Here is a 16,783-nt window from a genome sequence, read left to right as displayed (position 1 = left end):
AGGCGTATAAATGCCACGATGAGCAAGGCGTTTAGCGTGCAATAAGTACACCTTCCTTGATTTATTGACCGTAGTATAAAAAGCGAGAAAGACCACAACAAACACCGGACTTTCACCTGTTTTGTAATTTACGTTAATGACGTTTGTCACAAGTTTTTTATTGACGTTTGTGACGTGTTTTCCGTAGTTGTTTCCGAATGTGTTTTACTTAGTTTGCTTACTTATTTTAAGCCTAACCGTGTCGTTTCCCCTTACCCTAGCTAAGTGGTTTTCTTGCCTTAACCTAAACTGCAGACGTTTGCGTGGCTTACAAATAAAACCCGAAAAGCAGCATTCAAATGACACATGAAAATGCTAAAATGTGTACTCATGACACGCCTTCCCGTGAGACCCGGTTGCTTAAGGCCTTTACACACCAGGGGGAGAGGGGTGACAAATAAACAACACAAAAATGCGAAATACTCGCCTGCGAATATTATATATCTAGGGCTTTTATTGTGAAAGGAAAGGAAGGAAGGAGTGGATCTGTGGATCCCATAACGTGATTGGTTCATGCAAAGTCGATCTTTTCCTAAACATAACCAAGTCGATATTTTCCTAAACCTAACCCAAGTTGATCTTTTCGTTAAACTAAGTAATTTTGTTGCCTAAACCTAACCAAGTTGATCTTTTCCTAAACAAGTTAATCTTTTCCGAAACCTAATTAAGAATTTTGTTGCCTAAGCCTAACCAAGTCGATCTTTTCCTAAACCTAACCAAGTAGTTTTGTTGCCTAAATAAATCTACTAATCTGCTTCATCAGGACTGTGTGGATGAGGTTTGAAGCCAACAACCCAACTACTGTCGGGCGAGGACAAAAACAGAAATACGGAAACCTCTCGTGAAATCACAAAAACGGCTCTTACTTTGGCACAACATGGCGTGTTCATGTCGGAGCCCGTTGCTCATAGTGGGAGTTCTGGTTTAGGTCCAACAGAGCAACAAACTGCAGCAGTCAGACAATCAGACCGTTTGGAAACAAGCCGAAACAAGCAAACTGTAATAGATTCTCTCTGAGCTTTGTGTCTGTTTGAATCAGATCAGTCAACTGAAAAGTTCGACCTCGGCCACAGAGTCTTTTTTTTCTGAGGTAGGAACTGCGGCCTGAGGAATTCAATGAGAACAAGGTTCCTCTGCTGGTGGAAACGTTCCTGGGTTCTGGAAAATAGTTCTTGTGGTGGAAAAGGGTCCGAAGCAATGATTCGAGCCATCGTCACATTTTAACAAACGGCAGTTAACAGATAACAAGATCTTTGGTGCTCGTAAACTGTCAACGCTGCGTTCACGTCACATCAGAAGTACAGACCAACGAATGGTGGTCATGTTTAAGGGTCCCGACCTTTAAAATCAGGCAGACCCAGCTGCAGTTGGTGTTCGTTCACTTTGTCCCGCTAAACCTGAAGATCGCAATGTTGATTACTTGTTCCCAGTAAACTGAACTAAAACTAACAGGAGAATACTAGGGATGCACCGATACCACTGTTTTTCAGACCGAGTACAAGTTCTTACATTTGGATACACGCCAATACCGAGTACCGATACGAATACTTCTCCGTGTCAAAAGACCCTCGTCAACAGCCAGCTGGAGGCTGTGAGCGACACACGGCAGGCTGGGGAGTCGGGGAGGTGGAGCGTGAGGACCCGAAAGATGGTGACGAGAGGTTAACGTCGCGCTGCTGTAAAGTGGTATCGTGTCGTTGTATCGGAGCCGTTTTGCGAGTACGAGTACATGAGCACAGTATCAGACCCGATACCCGATACTGGTATCGGTGTATGAAACACTGAACTTGTAAATATAAATAGCTAAGTCATCAGCATATTGTTTGTTCCATCCAGTTCTTTCATATTGTGTCTGTAATGAACACTGCAGCCTCTCGGGGGCGCTAGCAGGATCACCAATATCACTATACATCATTCTGGACATTTGTTAATGGCGAGCGAAATGAATTAGGAAAAGAAAAAGGTCAGCTGCACTATTCTGAATGACCACAAGGCGGCGGAACAAACAACAGATTGTATTTGTTGTAAATCTGACGTGACGTGAACGCAGCATTTTTACATCTTTTCTTGGATCAACCAACTAAAAGTTTTTTTTCTTTTTCTCGTCTTTTCTCTTTTTAACAACAACAACAAAAACAGCTCTTTTTTTCAAATAAAAAGTAAAACAACAACTGAGGTTAAACAAAGAAATATTAGCTAAAGGTTTGTTCAGTAGTTCTTTTGAAATTTGGACCACAACACTTCTGTCTCCCCGCATCCCCGTTCCAGTTTCAGTTCTGCTGACGAAGCTTTGAGTTAATTTGGCTGCAGCATGTGTTTGATCTGCTTGGAGGTAGCCTCGTCGTTCAGATGTTTGGTCGTATACCTGCAGGGATGGAGCGGCCACTTTCATTATAACTAATACAAAATAATCATCATGAAATCAGGTCAGAAGAGAACAACGTTACTGATGGAGTTCAATAAAAGTCAGTCATAAAAGTACAAAAAAGAAATCACCAATCAGCCCTTAGACACTTTGTACCTGGTTAAACCCACTGAGACCCGCGATCCCGACTGACTTTACTGTCTTTTAGAGGCTCTAGTAGGTTCAGTTTTAGAACGATAGTAAAGACACAGATAACATATGAAACTCGAAAAACTAAGGAATCCATTGCTACGAACCATGTTAGCTTAGTTTGTCAGGAAGGAAGCTAAATAACGCTCCAACATTAGGCTAAATTTTGGCAAGGAAAAACTGTCACGGCCATTTTCAAAGGGGTCCCTTGACCTCTGACCTCCAGATCAGTGAATGTAAATGGGTTCTATGGGTACCCACGAGTCTCCCCTTTACAGACATGCCCACTTTATGATAATCACATGCAGTTTAAATGTGTTATTGTCTCCTATTCTAAAATGGTGTATCTGAATATTTCTGCATCCTGCGGTCCCTAAACAGTCTTAAATTACATAAATTGGGTCTCACTGTAAAGCTGAGACTCTGGTGAATCCAATGAGCCCAACTGTATTCATGTGTGATGATGTTAGTCCCCATAGGAGACATTTCATTGACCTCACTGTATAAAATGACCTGTGGTGACCCCTAGGATGTACACCACTTCTATGTGACATCTACTGTTGACCTGCTATCTCCCACTAAACACCCCTGGACCCCCTAAAGAAGACTAAAACGGGTCTATTGTGGGTCTCGGAGGGTAAGATAAATAGACAGAAATATATGATCTTCCTGATTGTTAGTATTTGTGATGTGTTTGTGGAGTGTCAGACCTGAGAGCGTTGAGTAATCCCTCCACACTGCTGGGCGGCTGCTCCTTCAGCACTCGGATGCAGCCTTTCATCTGAAAATTATAATTATAATTATTATTATTATATAGAAGTTACTTCATGAAAATGATGTATCTCCAGATGTGCTGATTTTCCTTTATGTTGTTGAGAAAATCTTTGTCCTTCTGAAGCTAAATAAACTCTTTAAAAAGCCTCTCAGATCAGCTGGAAAATGCATCGTCACAGAGCTGAAAACATTGCATAATGAAGCAGAAATAAATAAGTTTGGGGAAATAAGGGGTGAAATGCAAAGGTAAAATCCTACATACATACATAAATAAATAGATGCATAAATAAATACATACATTTAAAAATAAATATGAATTAAATAAAAAATGCATGCAAAAATAAATGAATTTAAAAATGTATTACAAAATACATAAATAAATAGAAGAATAAATAAATAAAGGAATTAATATAAAGATAAATAAAAAAGTAAATTAATTAAATTCAAGGTTTGTTTTTAATGTTGTTTTTTAATGTTTAATTTTCCCTTTTATGTATTTATGTATATATTATTTAAATTCATTTTCTATTAATTTATTCATTTTTGCATTAATTTTCTATTTATTTTCTATTTTGTTTAAATGTATGTATTTATTTATTTATTTATGCACGATTTTCCATTTGCATTTCACCCCTTATGTATTTCCCCAAACTTATTTATGTCTGTATCTTTTCTTTAAACATTTCTTTTAACATGTATTTAAGCATTTATTTAAGCATTATGCAAATGAGGGGTCTGTCACTCAACTTGAAAATTTGTAAAAATTACTAAAATTAAATACATAAATAAATGAAAGGGAAAATTAAACAGTAAAAGTAAATAAATACAAAGATAAATAAAGAAACAAACAAATTAAAACAGAAATATCAATTTATGTCACACGTTATTATTATTATTATTATTATTATTATTATTGCTACATTTATTTATTTAGTCATTTATTTTTGGTTTTGGCAGGTTCTGTCCTCCATAGCTGGGTGGGTCAAAAGATGTTTGTGTTCATGTCCCGTGTGAAACCAGAAGTCAACGTTGATTTATTTGTCACGTAACTTCTGTACTTAAGTTACACTTTTAACCCAAACCACCGTCTTTTCCTAAACCTAACCAAGTTGTTTCCTGTGAAGACGGAAGTTTATTTTAAAAAGACTGTATGCATGTAACGAGCGGAAACCGACCCGTGTTGCTGGACGTTTGTAGGAAAACGCACAAAAATTGAGGAATAACTTTTCGTGAGATATCATACGAGCCGTTGTAGGAGGATATGTCGACCCAACAGTAGATAGAAGGAGTTAAAACGTGTGCGTGTGTGTGTGTGTGTGTGTCTTGCTAACGTACGTCTATATTGGAGGTCTTAACGAAGGCTCCGGCCGGGTGAACGTGGTCGTACAGGATGATGACGCCGACCATCACACGGAGGCAGAACAACACCGTCTCGTCACTGGCGAAGCGACTGCGATACTCCCTGCAAGCACACACACGCGCACACACACACACACACACACACACACACACACACACACACACACAGTGTTGGTTCATGTCGGAGGTGGCCGGTGGCTGTGACGATGCGTTCAGGAACATGTCAGGACTCACGGTGTGTCCAGCATCACTTTACACACACTGGCCATCGTACTCAGACAGTCCGTCGTGTTTTCAATCGGGACGTCTGGATTCTGCAGCAGGACAATAAAGTTTCATTCAATTATGAAACAATTATGGCATGTTATTCATATTAGAAAAACATCTTGCACTGATATTTTAATTAAGTAAAAGCAGTAATAAAATATAAAATATCCTTCGTTCAACACTTTACTGTAAAAGTACAAAAGTATGATCAACAAAATGTACTTTTTATGTAAAAATAAATGTTTGTTCCATTATTACATATCAGAATATTTGATTATTATTACAGTTTCATTAGTGTCTGAGTACCATTTTAATGTTGTAGCTGTTGCAGATGCATGATTTAATGACAACTTCATTAAACACTGAGAGTATTTTAACTTTCCTTTACAGAAAAATGTGTTGATGGCGCCCTCTGCTGGAGGTTTATGAAAGAACAAGAAATACAGTCTACAGTGGTGCTGGTGTATGGAGGAGAGAACCTGCCAAAATCATAAATTAATAAGTAAATAAATATGCAATTAATTGTAGCAAAAATTGTATTAAAATAAATATAGTCGATGATGTGATAAAATGTGAAATAAATTGATATTTATATTAATTTTTGTATTAATTCCCTTATTTATTTACTGTTCTGTTTAATTTTCCCTTTTATTTCTGTATTTAGTTTAATAGTTTAAATATATATATTATAAATAATTTAATAATTTTCATATTGAGTGAAAGCCCCCTCATTTACATAATGAGGCAGGAATAATAAAAAACAATTAAAGAATAAATATAAAATAAATAAATACATACATTTAAAAATAAATATAAAATAAATAAAAAGTAAATTAATAAATAAAAATAAATGCCAAAATAAAGAAATACATTTAAAAATAAATAAATAAAAGGGAAAATTAAACAGAAGGGTAAATAAATAAGGGAATTAATATAAAAAGATGAACAGATAAAGAAGCAAATTAAAACAGAAATATCAATTTATGTCACATTTTATTAATAATAATTAATTGCTAGATTTATATTTAATATTTTTGCAACATTTATTTATTTATTTATTCATTTCTTTTTTATTTGGCTTATACATTAAACAAATACAAATATGTAATTAAATGCATCAAAATAATATAAAAATAAATATAACCATTAATTAATTGATCAAATTTGACATAAATTTATATTTCTGTTTTAATTTGCTTCTTTATTTATGTATCTTTGTAATAATTCCCTTTTTAATTTACTCTTCTGTTTAACTTTACCTGTTATTTTTTTATGTATTTATTATTATTTAATTGATTTAAATGTATTTATTTATTTTTGCGTTTATTTATTCATTTTTTATTTTGGCTGGTTCCGTCCTCCACACTGGTGACCTCTACAGGCTGAAATGTTCATTACACCTACAATATGAAGAGATTAAATAACTGTTTTTCTTTCTTTAAATTAACATTAACTTTGAACTCAGAACTGTAAGATCATTTCATAAAAAGCTTTTTATTAATGTGAGCACATCATTTAATCTCCAACATGTTATTGCTTTTTATTTTTTATATTACTTTGGGGTATTTATTTTGTATTGCTGTAACTGTCTGAATTTATTTTATTGCAACCCTGAAATATTTATTATTATTATTATTATTATTATTATTATTATTATAAAAAATATTTATATTTATATATTTATTCCTGGTTCAATCGTGTAAAACACTTTGTAACTTTGTTTTGAAAAGTGCTGTATAAAGTTATAAATAATGCGTAAATAGAAATAGAAATCTACGGATGGACTCACATCTGAGACGAACTTTGACGTGGCGTCGCTTAGCGTCTTCAGCATCGGCGTGGAGCTAGCGTAGAACAGAGACATCCGATTGGCCAGCTCGTTGTTGACCTCATTTCCTGCGTCGGCCTAATAAAAAAATAAAGCAACAGGTTGCCATGGAAACCGGGTCAGTGATCAGAAATCACAATGTTTTCATCTCATAAACTTTCCGGATGATGGTTTCACAATTTGAGGACTCAACATTAAAAAGTTTTTTTGGAACTTTATTTTGAATTCTAGACGAGTTCCCAAAGTTCCCAAATTTTCCAAAAACTCTAATAATATGTCACAATATGTCGACATGAAACAGACGGATCTCTCGTGTCTTACAGACAGGTTGTTGATCCTCATGCGGCTGATGGTCCGGCGGTAGTAGCTGAAGTCGTTCTGGATGGCCGGGTTCGTCATCTGGGACAAAGAGAAGAAGAACACGATGAAGACACTGGAGGAGGAGGAAGGATTCAGATCCTCTACTTCAGGAAAACCAGTAATACTGCAGTATTAGACGGGAGGAGATTTTCAACATCATTCAAATGTGTGAGAATAACAACATTATTAATCCTCTGAAGAACAAAAAGAAAGTTTATTAATGAATAAATTAATAATATAAATAGAGGAGGAGCTAGAGGAGATGGAGGAGGTGGAGGAAGTGGAGGAGGTAAAGGAGGAGGTGGAGGACCTTGAGCTCGTCGAAGCGCAGCGTGAAGTGCAGGATGTGGGCGAACTGACGAGCCAGAGCCTGTTTCTGCTCCAGGTGCTGAGTGGGAGTCGAACCAGAGCTGGTGAGGACGTCCAGGAGACACCGCAGACTGGACTCTGAGGGAGGACGGGGGGACAGGAGAAGAGACGGGGGAAGAGAGACAGGAGAAGAGACGGGGGAAGAGAGACAGGAGGAGAGACGGGAGGAGAGACGGGAGGAGAGACGGGAGGAGATGGGAGGAGACGGGAGGAGAGAGGAAGAGAGACAGGAGGAGAGACGGGAGGAGAAACAAGAGGAGAGACGGGAGGAGAGACAGGAGGAGAGACGGGAGGAGAAACAAGAGGAGAGACGGGAGGAGAGACGGGAGGAGAGACGGGAGGAGATGGGAGGAGACGGGAGGAGAGAGGAGGAGAGACAGGAGGAGAGACGGGAGGAGAAACAAGAGGAGAGACGGGAGGAGAGACAGGAGGAGAGACGGGAGGAGACGGGAGGAGAGACGGGAGGAGATGTTCAGCTTCATTAAAATCTGTCAGAATATCAACATTATTAATCCTCTGAAGAACAATAAGAAACTTTATTAATGAATAAATTAATAATATAAATAATAAAATAATGAAATGTTGTTTTCAGGTTCTCACCGAGCTTCTGAGAGAACTCGTAGAACGTTTTCAGTTTCCCGACCAGAGGAACCACGGCGGCCCAGGCTCTCTCCTGAACGCCCTCCACACCGGGACTCTGGATGGCCTGAACACACGCACACGCACACACACACACACACACACACACACACAAGTGACTTCCTGTTCATTTCACAATAAAAGCCTAAAAAAAAAATTATTATTACTCTTTGTGTGTTTTTATGCATAAATCTTAATCTTTAAAGTGACTACAGCTGTCAGATTCAGCGGAGTAGAGGTAGAAAGAAAAGAAAAGTAAGAGTACCTCAGCGCTGTACTTGAGTAAATGTACTTGCCTGTCGTATCTCCTCTCCTGCTCCTCTGTATGACTGCAGGTCCTCCAGGATGACCCGAGCCTCCGTCAGCACCTGGTTCACCTCCTCCCACACCGCCGTCTCCGACTGCGAGGGCTGAGCGTCTGCAGGGGAGACGCACGGAGGTCAAAGGTCAAACACACTCTCTGCTGTCAGTGTGTGTGTGTGTGTGTGTGTGTGTGTGCATGCGTGCATGTGTGCGTGCGTGTGTGTGTGTGTGTGTGTGTGTGCGTGCGTGCATGTGTCTTACTCTCAAAGTCCAGGAAGAAGTTTCCACCATTGTTGTCGATGTCTCTGGTCAACACCTTGATCAGGTTCCCCATGCTGTCAACACAGGACATTCAGCATGACAATATAATCAATACGATCAATAAGATGATTAGAAGCCACAGAAATGATTCATATATTTAAAAGTCATTTAAAATGACAGCATCGTAGGGATCGATGTGCCGTTAGTTTGGCTTGTTTGAAGTGAAGTCTACTCCCGTGGTCTGAGAGGTAAAATCACTGTTTTTGTGAATGGAGTCTTGTGGCTTTGAGGAGAGCGGCTTCAGTTCCCCGTCAGAAAGGGCCATCTGACGGCGAGGTAAAGGGCCGTCTGACGGCGAGGTAAAGGGCCGTCTGACGGCGAGGTAAAGGGACGTCTGACGGCGAGGTAAAGGGCAGTCTGACGGCGAGGTAAAGGGACGTCTGACGGCGAGGTAAAGGGACGTCTGACGGCGAGGTAAAGGGCCGTCTGACGGCGAGGTAAAGGGACGTCTGACGGCGAGGTAAAGGGCCGTCTGACGGCGAGGTAAAGGGACGTCTGACGGCGAGGTAAAGGGCCGTCTGGCGGCGAGGTAAAGGGATGTCTGACGGCGAGGTGAAGGGCCGTCTGACGGCGAGGTTATGTGCCGTCTGACGGCGAGGTGAAGGGCCGTCTGACTGCGAGGTAAAGGGCCGTCTGACTGCGAGGTAAAGGGACGTCTAGCGGCGAGGTAAAGGGCCGTCTGACGGCGAGGTAAAGGGACGTCTGATGGCGAGGTAAAGGGCCGTCTGACGGCGAGGTAAAGGGACGTCTGACGGCGAGGTAAAGGGCCGTCTGGCGGCGAGGTAAAGGGATGTCTGACGGCGAGGTGAAGGGCCGTCTGACGGCGAGGTTATGTGCCGTCTGACGGCGAGGTGAAGGGCCGTCTGACTGCGAGGTAAAGGGCCGTCTGACTGCGAGGTAAAGGGACGTCTAGCGGCGAGGTAAAGGGCCGTCTGACGGCGAGGTAAAGGGCCGTCTGACGGCGAGGTGAAGCGGCTGTGGACGTGAGCAGCAGAAAAATAAAAGTATTAACATCAGTCTAAGTGTACGCTGTATTTAGAATATTTTTACCTCGCCGTCAGACAGCTCTTTCTGACAGTCTTCAAAACCCAACAGACTCCATTCACAAACACATTTTACCTTATTCAGTCTCACGAAGGGCTCAAAGGGTGGAATATAATCTCAAATGCAAATCTCCTTAAAAAATAATCCAAGGCACACTGTAGAGATTGAACAACAATAAAATGCCTTTATTTTACGGGGCAATAATTGTTTAAAATGATTAGTACAGTAGTGCTGCTCTACCTAGTTTGTGTTGTTGTGTGACTTTCTGATCTGAACTAACGTGGCGTCCACAGCAGCACGTTCGCTTAGCTTCCTGCCGGTACTCCTGTCTGCTTCTCCACACTGGGAGCACGCCGTCTGAGTTACTGTATTAATACACCGACTATAAGGATATATATATATATATATATATATATATGCTGTACATGTAGCAGCGTCTTCATGCAGCAACCTACATCAGGAGTGAAGATACTGGCATCATAGTAAACTATAAAACCTGATGAATCCATCGGTACCAACCAGGTCATACTAGCTGGTCATGATGTTGTTCATTGATTTCCATTTTTTATATTTACTTATCTATTTATTTATTTTTGATCTATTCCATTTTCTTTCTTTTTTAAACATTTATTTATCTATTTTTTGATTTTCCATTATTATTTTTTATATGTATTTTTGATTTTCCATTTTTTATATTTGTTCATTTTTCCTTTAAAATGTAATTTTTTATATTTATTTATTTATCTATTTATATTTTGTATTATACATAAGTAAGTACATATACATATACATATGTATATATATATGTGTATATATATATACATATGTATATATAGCGTATAAATGCAGTACCTGTGAGGGTTTCTGGACAATATCTGTCATTGTTTTGTGTTGTTAATTGATTTACAATAATTAATATATACATACATTTGCATAAAGCAGCATATTTGTCCACTCCCATGTTGATAAGAGTATTAAATACCTGATAAATCTCCCTTTAAGATACATTTTGAACAGATAAAAAAATGAATTAATTTGCCATTAATCATAATGAACTATGGACAATCATGCCATTAATGCTGATTAAATATTTTAATCGATTGACAGCCCTATACTGAATGATATAAAAACCTCCAAAAATAACAGACCCGCCCTTTAAACACTCATTTATTTAGAAATGTGCAGCAGATCGATCTGAGCAGTTCAGGCTGTTTGATCACAAAGTTCCCAAAGACACCGAACACGTGTGCATTGTGTCTATAATGATGCAGCAGACAGTAAAACAACATGGAGTCTGATTGTGATGTTAACAACCGTAAAGCTACTTCCTGTTCGTGTGCATCTAAAAAAGAAAACTGAACTTTCTGCAGCCGAACCAACTGAACTAAAAGCGTGCCGCTCTGCAGACCGACGCAGCCTCGTTGAGCTCGTGAGCTGTGAAACTGAACTGGAAGCAGCGTCTTGTTGTTCAAAAAGAGGAAGTGATGAAGTCTCTGAAAGTTTGGCCTAAATTTAAAAACAGAGGAAGTGAAGCCGGCTGAGCTCAGATCAGGTACGAGAGACGCCGAAGACAAACCAGATCAACATCTAAACATCTGGAGTTACATTAAAACAGATTAGAGAATAGTTTGTCTCAGTGTTGCCGTGTTGGAGGGAACAAATACTCAGTAACACTGTAAAACCACACTGGTATTTATTCTTTATTTATTCCATTTTCATTTTTTTAACATTTATTTATATTTTTTTTAAATTTCCATTCTTGTTTTTTATATGTATTTTTTATTTTCCATTTTTATATATTTATTCATTTTTTTCTTGCAATTTTTATTTTTTATATAGATTTATTTATATATTTATTTATTTTTATATATTTATTTATTTATGTATTTATATATTGTATAATAAATATGTAAGTACATATACTACTTATACATACAAATTATACATAAGTACCTGAAACCTTACAGGTTTTCGCAATGTATTTTACTGTTGCATGTGTGATGTGTTTTAACAAAACAATCTGTATACAGTATATATAATTTTATATAATTTTAACAAAACTAACCGTAAAAATAAAGTATATTCTTTATTGATAAAAGTAGCAGCATTTTCTGTAAGTTTCCAAAAAACTACTTGTTGTTATGCCGATATATCACTACATAAAAACACTGTTATTAATCTGTTTAAAAGTGAATAATTACAAGAAAATATAGGCTTAAAGAAAGAAATATTTTGTCATTTTGCATAACTTAACTTTACATACATAAACTGAAAAAAACACAGGTATTGACTGTCCTATGAGACAGTTAAAACTGCCTTTTAACATTTAACTACATTATTATTACTTTAAAGATTTGATAAGTAATAAGTGCATTTCATGTTATAAAAACTGTGTAAAACCATAGAGTTCATTTTTAAAAAGTTATTTTTTAAGCGAGCATAAATTACCCATCACCACATTCACCAATACACAGAAAACGTTGTTACAGTCCGTCCGTGCAGAAAATGAAAATGATGCTATAACCCATCAGTTACTGCAGATATTTGCGTGTACAAATACTTTGTTAGCAGTATTATTTCAGCCCTTAAATACCGTTAATTACTCAACTATTACTTCATTAGTTAGGATAAGTTATTTAAAGGGTGTATACACCAGTTTATTCTAGTAATTAAGGCAGTTCTTTATGTATTCTGTTCAGGTTCTACAGGGCGAGTCCAGGTTCATTTATGTCTCTCTTAAACTGTCCTCAGCACACATGCATGGCGTCTTCCATTTCAGCTCAAACTCAGCTACAAGTCTGACTTCTAATTTTGTCAATTTACTGTCTTTCAGAGGATCTAATAGGTTCAGTTTTAAAGCTAGAGCGAAGATACTGGTATCACATGTAACTAGAAAATACCGGGGTCTGGGGTCCCTAAACAGTTTTGAATTCCATACATTGTGTCTCACTGTAAAGCTGAGACTCTGGTGGATCCAATGAGCCCAACTGGATTCATGTGTGATGATGTTAGTCCCCATAGGAGACATTTCATTCACCTCACTGTATAAAATGACCTTGTGGTGACCTCTAGGATAATCACAGCATTCAGAGGATGGATGGATCAGACTAGACCACTCATGTTGTCTTTGGGCCAATAGAAACTGTGATGACACAGCAGTAAGTTCATTATTTTAAAGTTGAAGCACTAACTGAAAGTCAGCTGGTACATTTAAATAGCTTTAAATATCTATCTATTATTAGGACTACGCCGGTCTTGCTGTAAATGCTGTCAAGTTGAATCCAAATACAATATGAATAAAGTCACCCTCTGTTTAAAGGTTTATAACGCCGGGTTTCCACCAACACTTCCCGGACTTTTAGTCCCTGTTTCCACCGCGGTCTAAAGACCTGCGAAGACGTGACGAGAGCTGCTGCTGGTCACAGCGGTTAACACTCTGCAGCCTGCAGGCCAGTGTGTCGCGATTAAACGCACCGTTTTTATCTGTTCTAAATGAACCTCAAAGGGAGATCAGTCAAGTATTTAATACTCGTATCAACATGGGAGTGGGCAAATATGCTGCTTTATGCAAATGTATGTATATATGTATTATTGTAAAGCAATTAACAACACAAATCAATGACAGATTTTTTCCAGAAACCCTCACAGGTACTGCATTTAGCATAAAACAATATGTTCTAATCATAACACGGTAAACTGCAGCCCAACAGGCAACATGGAGGTCAGAGGTCATGACAATTTTTCCTCGCCAAAAATTTTGCGTAAGTTTGGAGCGTTATTTAAACTCTTTCACGACAAGCTAGTATGACATGGTTGGTACCGATGGATTCATCAGGTTTTATAGTTTCATATGATACCAGTATCTTCACTCTAGCTTTAACACTGAGCCGCTATAACCTCTTAAAGGTTGGAGAAAGAAGTGGCATTAAAAAATTATTTTGCTTTAACTTTGACAGCCCTAGAAAAAAAATAAACCTTAGAAAAAATACTTTATTATGAAATAATATAAATATATATATAATATATAAAATAATAAAATAAAATATATATAATAAATATTTATTATAAAATAAAATATATATAATAAATATAAAATAATAAAATAAAAAATATATATATAATATATAAAATAAAATTAAAATATATAATAATAAAATAATATATATATAATATATAAAATAATAAAATAAAATATATATAATAAATATAAAATAATAAAATAATAAATATATATATAATATATCAAATAAAAAAAATATATAATAATAAAATAATATATATATAATATATCAAATAATAAAATAAAATATATATAAATATATATATATAATATGTACAATAATATAATAAAATATAAAATGTTATTCTTTTATTATTATTATTATAATTAATGTTAAATAGTTCCACACATCACTACTCTGAACGCACCACCTCTTTCACTTTCACTACTTCATTTTATATTTAGCTGCTCGTACATCTGTGTTTTTTTTATCACAGTAATATTTGAAATGCAGTACTTGGAGTAATGGAGTATTTTGTAGGCAGCGGTAGAAGAAATACTCAGATCATTTACTTCAGTAAAAGTAGTAATACTACCACAGTGTGTAGAACTACTCTGTTACAAGTCCTGCATCATAATATACATAAAAGTTAAAAAACAAATACTCATTATGCAGAATAACGTGTATTAATACATTAATGTACCATCACTTTAATGTTGCAGCTGGTACTTTATATACTGCTGTGTATATTTAACTATAATAATGCATCAACATTTACATGAATGCAGTAAAAAGTACAATATTTAAAGTAATTTAAAGTAAAGTAACAGAAAATAGAAAAAGTACTATTACTAAAAAAGTAGTATTACTTCCTACTACTTTGTGTTTGTGTAGTTTTGTGGTATTTATATACTGTAGTGTATCTTAAACTACTATAACACATCATCATTTATTAGTTGATGATATTTTGCATCAATAATCTAAAGTTAAAAAGTACAATATTTCCCTCTGAGATGTAGTAGAGTACTTAAAGTAAATCTGCTTGTTATTACTTCCTACTACTCTGTGTTGGTGTAGTTTTGTGGTATTAGTACTTTACATACTTCAGACAGGTTAGTCCTCACATCGTGTCTGTAAACTCTTATCTGCATATTTAAGTATAAAGTTCGCAGTACTGGTGTAGTAAACGTAGGTTATAGTCTGTGAACACGGTGTCGTCACATTCCTTCAGTAAACAGCTGCGATGGTTCGATAATCTGACCTCAAACCAGCAATAAGACTCTTTATAAAGAGAATATCTTATTATTGATAAACAGGATAAAGAAGAAGTGCAGCTTGTTCCTGGTGAGTCTGCAGGACCTGACATGTCTGATCTGAGACCAGGACCAGGATCCTCCCCTACAGACCACTACCCGTCCTGATCCAGCTCCCTGCAGACCCCCACCCTCCAGCTCCTCACCTGCTCTGATAGCTGATCGATACCTGCAGGGCTGGGTCGCTGCGCTGCGCTGTGGTGTCGCTCCTCCGGTGTGTCTCCGGTGGTCCAGGTGTCTCCCTCCGGTGGTCCGCCTCCTCTACATGCTGAGTGAGTGTGAACCCGGAAAACAGCCGCTCGCTGCTCCGTTAACTATAAAAGGAGTGATTTCCTCACGAGGGGAACTGAGCGCTCAGCCAATCAGCGAGCAGCAACCTGTAGGTCGGTCGGCCGACGGAGGCAACCTGGTCTCGGTATGGAAGACCATTACTGACCAGACTACAACAAAATAACGGAATTTAAACATTTTATCAAACTACTTTTTACTTTTTTAATACAAATTATTAGTTTAAAAAAATTAAATTATTTTTATGGTGGAGTCAGAATTATTATAGTATTATATAGTTATTATGTTATAGTTAATACAAAATTATATCATTTTAGTCAGCCAATCTTATAATCTTATTTTGGATTTTTGACTTTAAAAGACATAAATTGACTTTGTGTCTTAAAACTCACTGTTTGACTTAATATTTAATAAACTTAACTTAAAAATCCCATATTTAATTGACTATCTCATAATCTCGACTTTTAGTCATAATAATTTTGATTTACAATTTTTAAATCTAATTATCTTGACTTAAAAAAGTCACAAAATGTATATAGTATGTATTAAATTGTGCAACCTGTCGGTCAGTTGGACGACGAAGGCAACCGAGACTCTGTATGGAAGACCATTACTGCCCAGACTAGAACAAAATAACGGAATTTAAACATGTTGTAAATAAACATTTTTATTTTTTTAATTCAAATTATTAGTTTTAAAAAATTTAAAAAAAAATGTTTATTGCGGAGTCAGAATTATTATAGTATTATATAGTTATTATGTTATTGTTAATTAACTAAAAATTAAATAAAAAATTTAAAACTTTGTTTTTTTGGATTTTCAACATCATCAGCATTTACACAGTAATTGCTGTAATTGTTGTTAAATCATGGTATAAAACAATATATAATAATATTATAATATAAAAGGAGTGATTTCCTCACGAGGGGAACTGAGCACTCAGCCAATCAGCGAGCAGCAACCTGTAGGTCGGTCGGCCGACGGAGGCAACCTGGTCTCGGTATGGAAGACCATTACTGACCAGACTACAACAAAATAACAGAATTTAAACATTTTATCAACCAACATTTTAACTTTTTTAAAAACTCACTATTTGACTTAATATTTAATAATTAAAAAGTCACAAATTTAATTTAGTAGTATCTAGTAGTATCTCATAATCTTTATTTAAAAAGTCTTAAAATTAATTTTATGTAAATTCGACTTTAAAAGTCTTTATAATTCAATTTAATGTCTCATAATTTGAATTGAAAGTCATATTTTTTATTTAATATCTCAGGATTCTGACTTTAAAAGACATAAATTGGCTTAATATTTAATAAAT

The 16,783-nt window shown here is 36.4% G+C and overlaps 1 protein-coding gene across 2 annotated transcripts; it reads right to left on the bottom strand.

Annotated features, from left to right (window-relative positions):
- Window positions 1–434: 434 nt before the first annotated feature.
- LOC119498477 (CYFIP-related Rac1 interactor B-like) lies at window positions 435–15,469 on the bottom strand. Of its 2 annotated transcripts, XM_037787448.1 has the most exons (12): window positions 15,318–15,469; window positions 8,754–8,827; window positions 8,486–8,607; window positions 8,151–8,256; window positions 7,492–7,628; window positions 7,143–7,220; window positions 6,783–6,899; window positions 4,961–5,040; window positions 4,703–4,829; window positions 3,304–3,374; window positions 752–2,404; window positions 435–630 (listed from the first exon to the last, which is right to left on the bottom strand). In XM_037787448.1, exons 2-11 carry the CDS (start codon window positions 8,824–8,826, stop codon window positions 2,335–2,337), a joined length of 981 nt encoding a protein of 326 aa, XP_037643376.1. In that variant the 5' UTR covers window position 8,827; window positions 15,318–15,469; the 3' UTR covers window positions 435–630; window positions 752–2,334. The 2 variants fall into 2 exon arrangements, with proteins under 2 accessions (XP_037643376.1, XP_037643377.1); XM_037787449.1 differs by lacking the exon at window positions 435–630 and having other exon boundaries at window positions 963–2,404; window positions 15,341–15,460.
- Between the last annotated feature and the right edge of the window lie 1,314 nt (window positions 15,470–16,783).

Source organism: Sebastes umbrosus, chromosome 12 (assembly GCF_015220745.1).
Source record: "Sebastes umbrosus isolate fSebUmb1 chromosome 12, fSebUmb1.pri, whole genome shotgun sequence".
In the NCBI taxonomy this organism is placed as follows: Eukaryota; Metazoa; Chordata; class Actinopteri; order Perciformes; family Sebastidae; genus Sebastes; species Sebastes umbrosus.
Note: the sequence above shows the minus strand (reverse complement) of the source record. Positions and strands in the feature narration are given on the sequence as shown.

Bases quoted from the DNA above. Each gene is read 5' to 3' on its own strand.
- LOC119498477 (XM_037787448.1), bottom strand. From the start codon at position 8,826: ATGGGGAACCTGATCAAGGTGTTGACCAGAGACATCGACAACAATGGT. The intron at 7,221-7,491 runs GTCCTCCACCTC...TCTTTGTCCCAG, and splicing joins TGCGCTTCGACGAGCTCAAG to ATGACGAACCCGGCCATCCA. The intron at 3,375-4,702 runs GTACGTTAGCAA...TATAATTTTCAG, and splicing joins TTAAGACCTCCAATATAGAC to ATGAAAGGCTGCATCCGAGT.